Here is an 11,858-nt window from a genome sequence, read left to right as displayed (position 1 = left end):
TCTTTTGTAGATTATGGTGAACTAGTGTGTGTTGTAGCAGTGTTTTACCATTGAGAATGAGCTAGCATCTACTACGGTTAGCCATTGCATTTTGGCTATTTACGTAGAAAGCCGTGCAGATTTTGAACAGCACACCCGGAGACTGAAGGCAGGACACATTCAGAAACTGTATCTCACTCAAAACAACATGGATAGTTTTTTTTTTCCAAGTTTGTATGCGTGTGGAAGCACCAGAGACACAAAATAACACCCCAAGAAAAAGAGTTTATTTTATAATATGAGAACTTTAAATAGACCACGGTATTGATCCCAGATTTACTGATGCAGAAATGGAGAAGACGCATTGTTCATACTTTATAGCCTACAGAGTGAGCAGCAGCTTCTTGTGGAAGTATGATGACTGAAAAACATTATTTGTAAAAAAAAATAAATGCAAATGATCAATGACCAACTGAATGCACAAACAACTTAAACATATACATTTGCTGTCCACTGCTCTGAAACTGTCATAATCATACCATTCAAGGATTAGGCTACTAATCATTTGCACAAATTAACCGATGTACTCAATGCTTAACTATCTCTTTCACTCTGTTTCTCCCTCTCTCTCAAAATATAAATGACATAAGTCATACTAGCTTCCACTGCTCGCTTTCAATGCAAAGTGTACGAACTGTTTGTTTTTACAAATGCCTAGTGACTCATTGAATGGTTTCAGGTAAGAGCAGTTGTTTGTAAATGTATATATTTTAGATATATCATTCAGTTGGTCCGCTATTATCTGCCACGCTTTTTCTCACAAGTTTCCTTCTTTACACATTATATGCTTTGCTCCCTCATATATAATGACATAGAAAAGAAAGACACTGAAGAAATTGGACTCTAAAATCTAGAAACTATAAAGAGAATTGAGTGATAAATTTAAATCCCACTGTAAACATGAATGTAACAGAGTATATATATCTGTTATTCTTCCCCCAGCAAAATATAAGGTAAAAAACCATTGAGGTGTCCTCTCCCTGTTGTGACATGAATAGAGAGTAGTCTACACTACACAGTTACTGGTCCAGTGAACTAAGACTATAATTTGGGAGGATTGTACAATTAGGATATGTACATTTTTAAATTGTTGTTAAAGAATATTTAAAAAAAATGAATCAACTAAAATAATTGAAGGTGCATTGGTCCACTATAGAAACACACATGTAAAGAACTATATATATTGCCATATACTGACTTTATTTAAACACATTTGCAACTTTTTAGCCTTTTCTAATAATTTCAACAACTGCCACTGCTGATGGAAAAGAAAAGGCTCCAGGATTAATAAATCCTGGCTGTTAGCCTGGTCGGGACCAGGCTAGCTGTACAGAATAAATCTCCATGGTAACTTAGGTCCCTCTGCTTTTGTACAACCAAGTCTAGGCTAAATTCATCCAGGATAACTGAAATATCCTGGCTTAATCCCTTTTTGTGCAATAGTCCCCATACAGTACCCTTGTTGACTGGCTTGGTTTGCAGTGGTGGTTTAACTGGGACTTTCAGTCTTATTGTGGCATTTGGTGGAATAAATCTGTGGCCATGTTTGTAAACACAGAGGAGATTGATTTGATCTCTGTGATCAGCTAACAACGTGCCACCCATGTCAAACTTTGCCATTAAGGGACACAGGGAGCGACCTGTGAACAGAAGCCTCAAACAGCCTAAACAATTACCTCATTATGAGCGCCAGAAGTCGTTTACAAACGCATTGGTATATAATTTGTGTAGGTCAAATTTTAAAATGATTCTGAAATTGTAGTTTCAAAATACTCGATGTTTGCGTTTTGGCTCAAGAGTGGATAAGGATAAATAACATTGTCGTCAATGAAAGATCCACCAACCATCTTGTCTGCCCTGAGGCAGATAATTCAAAAACTGTAAATCTTATGTGAGCACATTGGCTGAAACTAGACAAGAATACCTACGTTGTAACATATAGATCATGTTTGACAAGTAAAAATTGTGGGCGTAAGAGCAATTTACTGAGAAGGAACTATGATGATTTTTTTAGGCCACTGTAAGTCATGCAGTACTCACACATTATAATCAATGAAAATGCCTGAAAGTAACACTAAACTTAACAGTGATTTCAAGTTTAAAGATTGAATTGCGTCTCTATGAGAAAGTATGAAGGAAGAAATAGATTTTGAAGTAGAAGAGGATTTGATTGCCATTAATTGTAAAAAAATAAATTAAAAAAAAGCTTTATATTTGAAAAAGTATAAATAGCAAAAACAAATGTAGACATCTCATCATGTGCTTAAAGAGCTGAACATTTTGATATTTAAAAGTTTTTTGTAGCTGAACGTATGCAGAAGTTAGAGGTGACCAAAGAAAGTTGAATGAAGAATCGGATAACAATACTGTAGCAGCATTCACAGTATTGTTATCCGATACCAATCACACAAGGGCGACCTCTAGCTCACCCAGTAAGAGCGTTTGCCACATGTTGGCTGAGCCCTGCAGCGGCCCGGGTTCAGGTCCAACCTGCGGCCCTTTGCTGCATGTCTTCCCCCATCTCTCTCTCCCCCTTTCATGTCTATCAACTCTAATAGAGGGAAAGGGCCCCAAAATATAATCTTTAAAAAAAAAAGCCTCAGTAAATGGTTATTATCTCTCAACGGTTAAGCACGGTTAAAGCCATACAGTGTTTATTTAGTACCTTCGTCACTGCCTCTGTCAATCCAAACCAGACATTCTCTTCATTACTCCATTTGTCTAAGTCCAACTATTTTGCTTTTCTGTGAAAATGTATTGATGCGACTGCAAGCAAATAGTTTTTCTTTTGAACCTGCACAGCCTTTTGTTGTTTACAGCATGCTTTCTTGTCAGTCATTAGGCTGTGGTGAGATTGAAATTGTCTGTAGATGTCCAGTCAATATGCTGTCTAGTCGGCCCTCAACCATTATTGGATTTAAAAAAATACACCTTAATGTTGCAACATGTTCAGGTCCTTTCTTCCTACCGATTTGTCTCTTTAATTTCTTCTGCATGCTGTCTGACATCTGGTAGCATGCAGCCTGTGGGGGATTGGGTCATTCCTCCTGCATGCCATGACTTCATTTGTATCTTTAAACTTCACTTCATCTGCACCCTGCTCTTCTCTCCTCCCCCCCTCCGTCCCCCCACCCCCGCCCCAGGACCTAAACATCCTCTTCTTCCGTGGTTTCAGCTAAAACGAGAACTTTTGTTGCCTTGTTGCATCATATTTGTCCATCACTGTACTAAAGAATCTCCTCTCACTTCATCATTTTAAAATGCTGATATGTACACATTTGATATGCCTAACTATTCAACGTCATTCAACTATAGATCTCCATGTAGTTTGACCCATTTTAAAATGAACTTATCCACACGTCATGGCCATTGCATAACATAATTCCAAACATTGGCTTAAATACTACTTGAAATACTGTATAAGGCCCTGGGCAGGTAGGTTAGTTTACTAATGCTAGATCACAATGAAAAGGAATTTGATTGGTGAAGAACTGGCAGCCAGATAGACAAATCAGTCACAGCAGAATGTGATTCTTTAAACCTCGTTAAAGCAGCAAAACACCTCTGGGAATGATAGTGTAGTTATAAAGGTGCACTGACATTATTGACATTACAATTCCATTATTATTATTATTATTATTTTTATTAATACTCCTGTAGGCCACCAGCTAAGTATGAATAAACTGTTTCTCCAGTCTCAATTTCAAATTAGTTTTAGCTGTAAAAGAGCCAACCCTGTATGAATAAAAGTCATAATTGTCATAATTGTCATCACATTTCCTGCAAAGAAGACATTAGTGTTATTAAATATTGTTCTATTAGTTGTGGTATAATGATAAGAGAGGACAGTGCAGAGGCCTTTGGCTCCGATAGGGGCATCTGAGTAGCACAAACTTCTGAAATTCACCACAACTAAAAGGAAATGATTAAAGACAGCACCAACATACCAGGTTAGAATTAGTGAAACAACACCTGCAGTGAAGGCCCTTTCAGACACTCAAACTGCATTTGTTATATTCCACATTCTGACTGGCTTTATGTTGTCTTCTTGCCTCCGAGAACATTTAATTACACTACATTTACTCATTTCTATTTACCAATTGAGTGAAACAACATTTCTTTCATTAATCACACTTCAAACAATCCACAACAAATGCATTCAAATGCATTTAAATCCACATATAATTTCAGCAAATAAAAGTGCACAGGTGGTTTTTCATGTGTCGCTTTGACATTGTTACATTTCACTCTATCATGGCTTCAAATTACTAATACTTGAAGTATCTCCACGGGAGACTAGTCTGTTATAGCCTTTGCTGCTAAAAGCTTTATTTCTTCTTTGCACGTCTTCACAAGTTTCCTTTGTTTCTGATCAGATTGTGTAAATTGCCATGCCTATACATTATACTTCAGAAACGGTTAATCCAAGCAAAGGAACCAAGCCAGTAAATGCAGTCCTAACTAATACTTGGTTGCAGCATAGGCCTGGTACTATTGCAGCTGTTTTTCCAAGAAATGATTACGTTTCTTCTCAGTGACTGTATCTGATCTCCATGTGTATGAATTTTTGCGGCTATTTTAAAAACTATGTGTAATCCTGTTGCATTGTTGAGAGGCATTACGCAAGGCTTTTAACTTACTTTTCCAAAGCGCTGCCAGTAGGTTTTAACTGGAGCATAATCACGTGGGTTGTGCTCTTAAGTTTTTCCTGGTCCATCACACAACTCTGTAGTGCTTTTGTCATTCACTTTTAAAGAGTAGTAAATAATGGTGCTGAGCTAAGCTGCTGGTTCTAAGGCTGAATCTCCCAAGTGATCAGGTATTTTTTTATTCCTGCTGTAAGACCACTGATTATTACACAGCCTGTGGATCAGGACTTAAGTCCAAAAGTTAACACTGAACTGTACTTTACTGTATATCTTCAGGTCATGTTTGCATCCTGAAAGATTGATCAGTACATCATTTACACATTGCTCTGTGTGAAAATGTGCATCCACCAATAAAAACCTTGAACAAAACTGTCACTTTATTGTATGTTGTGTTATGTGAAAGTCATTGTGTTGCCATGTGTTTAAGTCCAACAGCGAATAAAGACAAGTTCACATCTACTCTAAGATGTCAAGTGCCTTCAATGTCTTTGTCTTGATTTTATTGTTAGCCCATTCTCATGGAACACCTTGTGATTTGCTAACACTAAATTTAGCAGAATACAAGGATGGACAAGGTCAGGAACTGAGCAACGCTTCAGTTTTAAGTACTGAAAACTGAGTGAATAGGTGACACCAAATGTAAAATATCAGACAGACACATTTCAATCTGTATAGTTTTCCGCAGGTCTCTCTGAATGGTAAGGTCTGAATGTGGTTGTAGTTTCTTACCACTGAACTTTTCAGAAATCTGACCCCACTTTTGTCTCCTCTTCCTTACAGGTTATACAGAAAGAGTTTGATTTAGTAAAATGAATTTGGCTTTTGAACTCTTTGCCTTTATGAAACAAATAAGCTCAATTCAAAGTTTCTCAGTTTTCTATAACTTTTTTGTTTGATATATTTTTCTGTAGCTTGTTATGTGGTTTATTTAACTCCAGTGTGGGAAGTGTAGTTCTTTTGTGAATGACATTCATCCACTTTTGCATTGACTATACAGACACCACTCTCGGAAAAGATTTAATATTTTTTAAATCAGAGTGGGGGTTTCTGGCAAACCTTTACCTACTTCCAAGGTGCATATAAAAGGGAAAAAGTCTAAAGAGGTCAAAACTTCAAATAGGTTAGATATAAAAACAGGTTCCATTTCATACCTATCCTATTTAAATGTTGCTTGTTATGTGTTTCATGATGACCCTGGTGAAGGCCACAAGATTAAGTGTGTCAGTAAAATCATCAGTTTAGTTCTGATGCAGAATTCATTTGTTAAGTAAGGAAGAAACCTGACATCTGGGTGATTATAATTTCTATTTTTATGTTTTAAACGTGTTTAAAATGTTCCTCAATTGCACCCGACTGAATGCAACACATCTTCCCACGAAGAAAAATCTGATAGGGAATTATTATTACAGTTTTAAAATCTGGTCCCCAGACAGCGAAAGTTGGAACAGAGTGTTTCATTTGTCAGCATTTTTTTAAATTTTGTATTTAGTTTTCTAGAATTTTCCAAACACAAAACCAACTAATAGTACACAGTAAAATGTATGATATAGCAACAATAATACTTAATTTTATTTTAAGGTGGAATTACCACTAAACTTTGATTGTGTAAATAATACACATATATATATAGCCAATGCAGTTATGCTATAGCAACATGGTTGTATCAGAATTTAGATTTTTATGTTCAAGAAATGACCCTGGAAACAAAACTCAAATGTCAATGAGTTTTGATGTGTTTGGAAACCTGCATTTTTTCCTTATATTCTTGGTATAATAAAACTACATGGGTTAATTGGGGCCTGTGTTTGCAAGAAATTTGGCACCATTCAGCCAAGCGCACACACAGCCCTTCTTCCTCTGCAGCAGCAGCAGCAGCAGCAGCAGCAGCGGTCATTAAGGCATCTTATGACTTTTCTTCTCAAACTGGGAATTATTTTCTACTCATCAATGACTTAACACTTTAATTTGGCTACAAGCTTCTTTGCTGTGTTTGTAAACGGGTTTTCTCATTCACCACTAGGAAACTACTATTTTGGGACTGTTACTCAATTCTATGAAGACACGTGTTATTGCCCTGTCGAGCCTTAAACACAAACACAATTCATCAACAGGTGTGGGAGGACATTTTTTTTCACTGCAGGAGGATTCCCCGGCTCAGCAGAGGAAAGAGAGGGAAACCTTGATACAGCTGGTTATGCAAAAGCATTTTTACAGCTGAATTAACAGCTCTTCTTTGCTCTTTAATAAATATTGTGATTTGACAATTATCAGTAAAGCTTGAAGTCTTTGTCAAAAATCAGTTTGAGGTAATCCTCATATTTAATATTAACATTCACAGCCAGTTTTCATGTCAAAAACCTACAGATGGAGAATAATTTTTTTAAGTAGTTTGTCTTTTTACACTTTTACAGCTTTAACAGCACTAAGCCTAATAGAGGCTGCTTTGGTAATAAAACCTGTCTTTTACAATAAATGATGGCTACAAAAGCAAAAAAATGTCATAGTACTGCATATGCACTGAAAATTATTCATGTGAAATCCTAAAATGTACTTTGAGGAAAGATTAAAGATGCAGCTTTGGCTTAAGGTGTGACTTAAATTGGGAAGCCATATTAGTGCTAGTTGATTTGTAATGTTTTTTCTTAAATCTTTTTGATACCTTTCTTTTGAGAGTTGGGATGCTTGGCCTTGCCATCAGCAATATTTTATATATTTTTCCAACATCATGCTTTAATCCCCTTGAAGGATGTTTTATGTAAAATATGCTTTTTGTACCCTGGAAAGACATTTAATCAAGATTAACCTTGGTATTTTAGTAGCCAGTGGTCTAGCTTTGTGAGCGTTCATAATGGAACACAATTAAGCTCTACCTTCAGTGCTGAGGATCTGCTCTTGTGGGGAAAAAAACATTTATAGCAAGAGAGTTTTGGCAGGTTTTTAAAAGGACTTGCAGAGGGAAATTTCTTTTTACTGGATTTATCATGAAGCATGTTGAATAATCTGAATTGACCTTTCTGGCTAATTTAAGATTTAACAAACCTTGCTTTGCATTAGAAAATGTTTTCATTATTGACCAAATAATCTGCAAAAGGTTCTCAGCATTTGGTTAGGGCTAGTTATTTTGTTGCTTTAACAAATAGCTTAAGGGATTTTTATTTTTGTCAAAGCCAGTGGTGTTTAATCTATTTATTTTTTATTTCGGTTGGCCCTATATTTTAACCTTAAATTGTAACTTTTTCTGTCCCAGCTTAATGCACCGAGCTCAGCAAAAAAAAAAAAAAGACCAAAACGTAGCCTACCCTAACTTCGTCCGATAAAATGATCTCTGTTTTTGTCCACAATACTTCACCTTTCAGAAATAAATACTTTAATCAGTTCTTGTAGCAGCCAGTACCCTGCTGGAAATGTGGCAGCAGGAGAGCACTGCTCTTGTGAATGTTCACTCATGGTTTTCAGAGCATGGCAGACTCGAGTATCCTCACATTGTCTGCTAAGAAAGTGCAGAGAAAATAGTTTTCCTGGGTGGTCCGACTCATTAATACACTGCGCACTTCTTGATTTACGGCTCACAGTTCAACTGCTGCCAATTAACGTGAAAAGACGTTAAAAAAAAGAAGAGGCAACGAGGGCGAGGAGGCTGAGTTTCCGTCACAAAACTTGATTCAGGATGAACCTGCCCTTTACATCAAGGTAGGACAACAGAAACTATTTAAAACACAGAGCAGGGCACGGAAATGTTAGCTCGTTAGGTGTAAGCTAATTTAATGCTAATGCTATAACTTTAGCTCTGGTCAGGCCTGCTTGAGGTTAAATTTAACTGATGCCTTGAATTGTAATACTTAAGACATAATATTTTGTTATCATTGTCTTTGGAAACATTGTATAACATTTATGTTTTATTTTGGTTGAAAGTATGTGTGTGCTGAAACGCCTGCGTGTGGGTAGATGTATAATGAATGGATCCCCGCAGTGTTAAATAGGCTACTCATTGTAACTAGCTAGGGTTTAAGGGCGTCATGGAAATTAATATGTTGGCTAACGGTAAATAAAAAGACATATAGCCAACTGTGACTTGACGATTGAATAACCCATATTCAGTCCGAGTTTTATGTTCTTACTAAGCAATAGCCTACAATTTGATAGATGTAACTTGCATTCCGTTGCTCTTGCCTGTTTGGTTTTCGTGTGCGTAATAAAGCTTTTTGTGTAAGTTACATCATCAACAATACAGCACACTACTCTGAGGACAGGAATTTGTAAATTAACTCGACACAAACACCTTTCATAGACAGAGAGGAAATCATTAAGCAAATAAAGATTGTGCCATATAACCGGCATAGTGCAATATCAATTTTATAGTGTTGACTTAATGTAGGCCTAAGCCATTTTGGAGTATATAACTTAACTAAATGTGGATGGAGTTAATTATAGGTTGTCATATAAATCCTTATAGCCTGTTCCTGGCTGAAAGAATAGCTATCTGTACTGGCCATTGTTTTACATTTTTGTGAAGTCTCTCAGTGTCTGTAAAGTGATTGTATTCGTTTTGCCTGCTTTCATCGCAGTAAAATCGTCAGCTTCCTGTTGAGGTCGTGTACTGTTGCACAGTACCCCTGTGACCTTGTCGAAAACAATCACCGTGGTAACACACGGCTATAGTTTTCCTCTCTTCTTTAGACATAATCTCTTTAATTGGTGTCAAAGTTGGAGTCCTTATGGTGAAAGTCCTGAAAATACCCACGCAGAAAGACACGCTCACTTGTTGACACAAGGGGAAAAATGAAGCAGGGTCTTGTCAATGTGGTGCTGAAACTTGTTAATCTATAGTGGGAGGTGGGAGTGTTACCGCAGGCCCTCTAGCCACTCCAGTCTGACAGGGTCCTTTAATTTAAGTCAGTCCCGTTTGACCTCTCAGACTATTCAGCCCTTACTCTTTACACCCGCTCAGTCCCAATAACACAGACCATGAAGTGAGAAGATTTGATTTTAACTTACATCTCCACCTTTTAACTTGCACTCCTTACACCTTGAGGAAGAAATGTATCTCATCGTGTGAAATCTCCTTATTCATTTGGTCCAAATTAGGGTTGGGCCACAACTTCCATTTATTTTCATTATCAATTTATCTACCAATTTATTTTCTTGATTGACTGATTAACTGTTAAGTCTATAAAAATTCAACAGACAATAGTGAAAGATGCCAATAATAATTTTCCATAGCCATGCAACTTTTTCAAATAACTTGTTTTGTCAGACCATCAGCGTTTTTGCTGCCTGCAAAAAAATGATAAAAATAAATAATCAGTCATCAAACTCATTGCTGATTTTCCTTCAGTTGATATATATGTATATATGTATATGTATGTGGGATGATTTGGGGATATATTAATCAGTATTTTGTTATAAATTCTACCAAGGTAGTTTTAATACCTCTGGTTGAATAAATACATTGTGAATGAGGAAAATCAATGGGCAGTACTGCTTTATGGTAATATTGGATTTACCGGATTTTGGGCATGTATATAATGAAGTTTTTGATTTGTCAGCTATTTAATTCATTGGGTTAGGGTTAGCGAAATAAATGCAGTCTAATACAACACACCTACCTTCATGAATGTTATATTCATTTTTGGTGTTTTAGAGATGTGATCGTCTTGGAGGATGTAGTTATAGGTATAATGGGTGTTTCTAATATTTAGACTACCCTCACTGATTTGAAGGCTGTGGTAGCAACATTAAAAACACCTCTCAGTATAATACAATACAATTTAACAGCCATCACAAACTGCAGCCTTCAAGATGACCATAAAATTGAATCAACGGCTCTCTTTACACATTAATTTAATGCAGAACTTTTAGCTTGTATCTAATAAACTGGCAACAGAGTGTTTATTTACAATTACTAACCCTTACCCCAAAAACCTAGAGAATACACTTGTGAGCGGAGGTCAACTCTGAGAATCAATGTGAAAATGGGACCTTGACTTAAAACCAATTAAATCACTTAATAGGGGATTAGGGGGAGGGTGACAGGAAACCTTGTTGGATTCAAAGACACATCAGCTTCTGACATAAATCATACGTAACATGGCAAAAATCACACCAGAAACCTGACACTGAAGTTATCAAAGAAAGGCACCTTACTGGCAGGCTATTTTTCTTTACAAGATATAAAATGTGGCATAGTCCAACCTTCTCAAACAACAATTAAACCCTTTGTCTTCAACTTGAGGCAGTGAGGAGAAAAAGGCGAGAGCCAGACGAATGTGGAAAACAAACATTAATAAAAGTGGAAATTGGAAGGGCTAAAAAGTGCAAATAATAACTGGATGTGAATGTGTCCATTGAAGCACTCTTTTGGGTGCTAGCCCGATGCTCCCACTAATGGTCTTTTTCACTGAAGTAGCACCAGGAATGCTAACCTTCTCAATGCTTCACAACTCAGGGCAAGCATGGCAGCACTCCCATGTGTATGTGTGTGCGTCTGTGTGTGCCTTGCTGTCATCCTTTTCTTAAGGGGAAAAAACAACTCATTCTAGCATACTCTCCCATCCTGTAATGAACAGGGTCTACATATTTATGTTTTTGCCAGAGAACACTTGAAACACAAGAGGGGTTAAAGTAAAGAGTGGGGAGGTCTTTGGACCATTTTCAATGTTCCCCCCTCTGTGCCCCATAGGGCAAGTGAGGGGTTGCTTCTTTACAATAGTCAGGTGACCAGAGGAAAATAGTGTGGCATTAACAAGCCCAAATTAAAAAAGAACATCATTTTCATTATGCAGTCAAACACAATTACAAGCAAATGTTTTCTCTGTGGAGCTGCCCCTGCTTTCAGGGTCTTTGTCCCTCGCTCCTTAGTGTGTGCAGAGAATGGCCCCGGTGGTCAATGGGCAGCTGAGTGGCGTGTTCAACGGAGGCCCACATCCTTAGCCCCCAGCGCAGAATGCGTTTTGTTAGAAGAGCAGCCATACATTCTGAGCAGATTTGTTGAATTAGAGAGCACAGCGGGAGACGGGGAAGCGGGGGGTAAGTGATGGGGAGGACTTGTTGCTAGGTGACTGACATACAACTGCAGCATGCCAGTTTTCAGAGCTTGGCACTCCTTGTCTGTTTTCCTTTTTATTTTGTTTTCTTTCTTATCACCACACACACACACACACACACACACAC

General features: G+C 37.3%; 2 protein-coding genes across 3 annotated transcripts in view; both read left to right on the top strand.

Annotated features, from left to right (window-relative positions):
• ppm1aa (protein phosphatase, Mg2+/Mn2+ dependent, 1Aa) overlaps positions 1 to 7,274 on the top strand; it is a 27,679-nt gene extending 20,405 nt beyond the window's left edge. The window contains exon 6 of one of the 2 annotated variants that reach the window (XM_032500407.1): positions 6,829 to 7,274. In XM_032500407.1, coding sequence (XP_032356298.1) covers positions 6,829 to 6,906 — 78 coding nt within the window. In that variant the 3' untranslated portion in view covers positions 6,907 to 7,274. Of the gene's footprint in view, positions 1 to 3,182; positions 4,126 to 6,828 lie in introns of those variants that run through there. The other variant, XM_032500409.1, reaches the window with a different exon arrangement.
• An 849-nt stretch (positions 7,275 to 8,123) lies between these two features.
• six6a (SIX homeobox 6a) overlaps positions 8,124 to 11,858 on the top strand; it is a 17,182-nt gene continuing 13,447 nt past the window's right edge. Inside the window, exon 1 of the mRNA XM_032500414.1 lies at positions 8,124 to 8,378. The gene's annotated coding sequence lies outside the window, so the exon portion shown is untranslated. The remainder of the gene's footprint in view (positions 8,379 to 11,858) is intronic.

The sequence above is a fragment of the Etheostoma spectabile genome, chromosome 20 (genome assembly GCF_008692095.1).
Source record: "Etheostoma spectabile isolate EspeVRDwgs_2016 chromosome 20, UIUC_Espe_1.0, whole genome shotgun sequence".
Lineage (NCBI taxonomy): Eukaryota > Metazoa > Chordata > Actinopteri > Perciformes > Percidae > Etheostoma > Etheostoma spectabile.
Note: the sequence above shows the minus strand (reverse complement) of the source record. Positions and strands in the feature narration are given on the sequence as shown.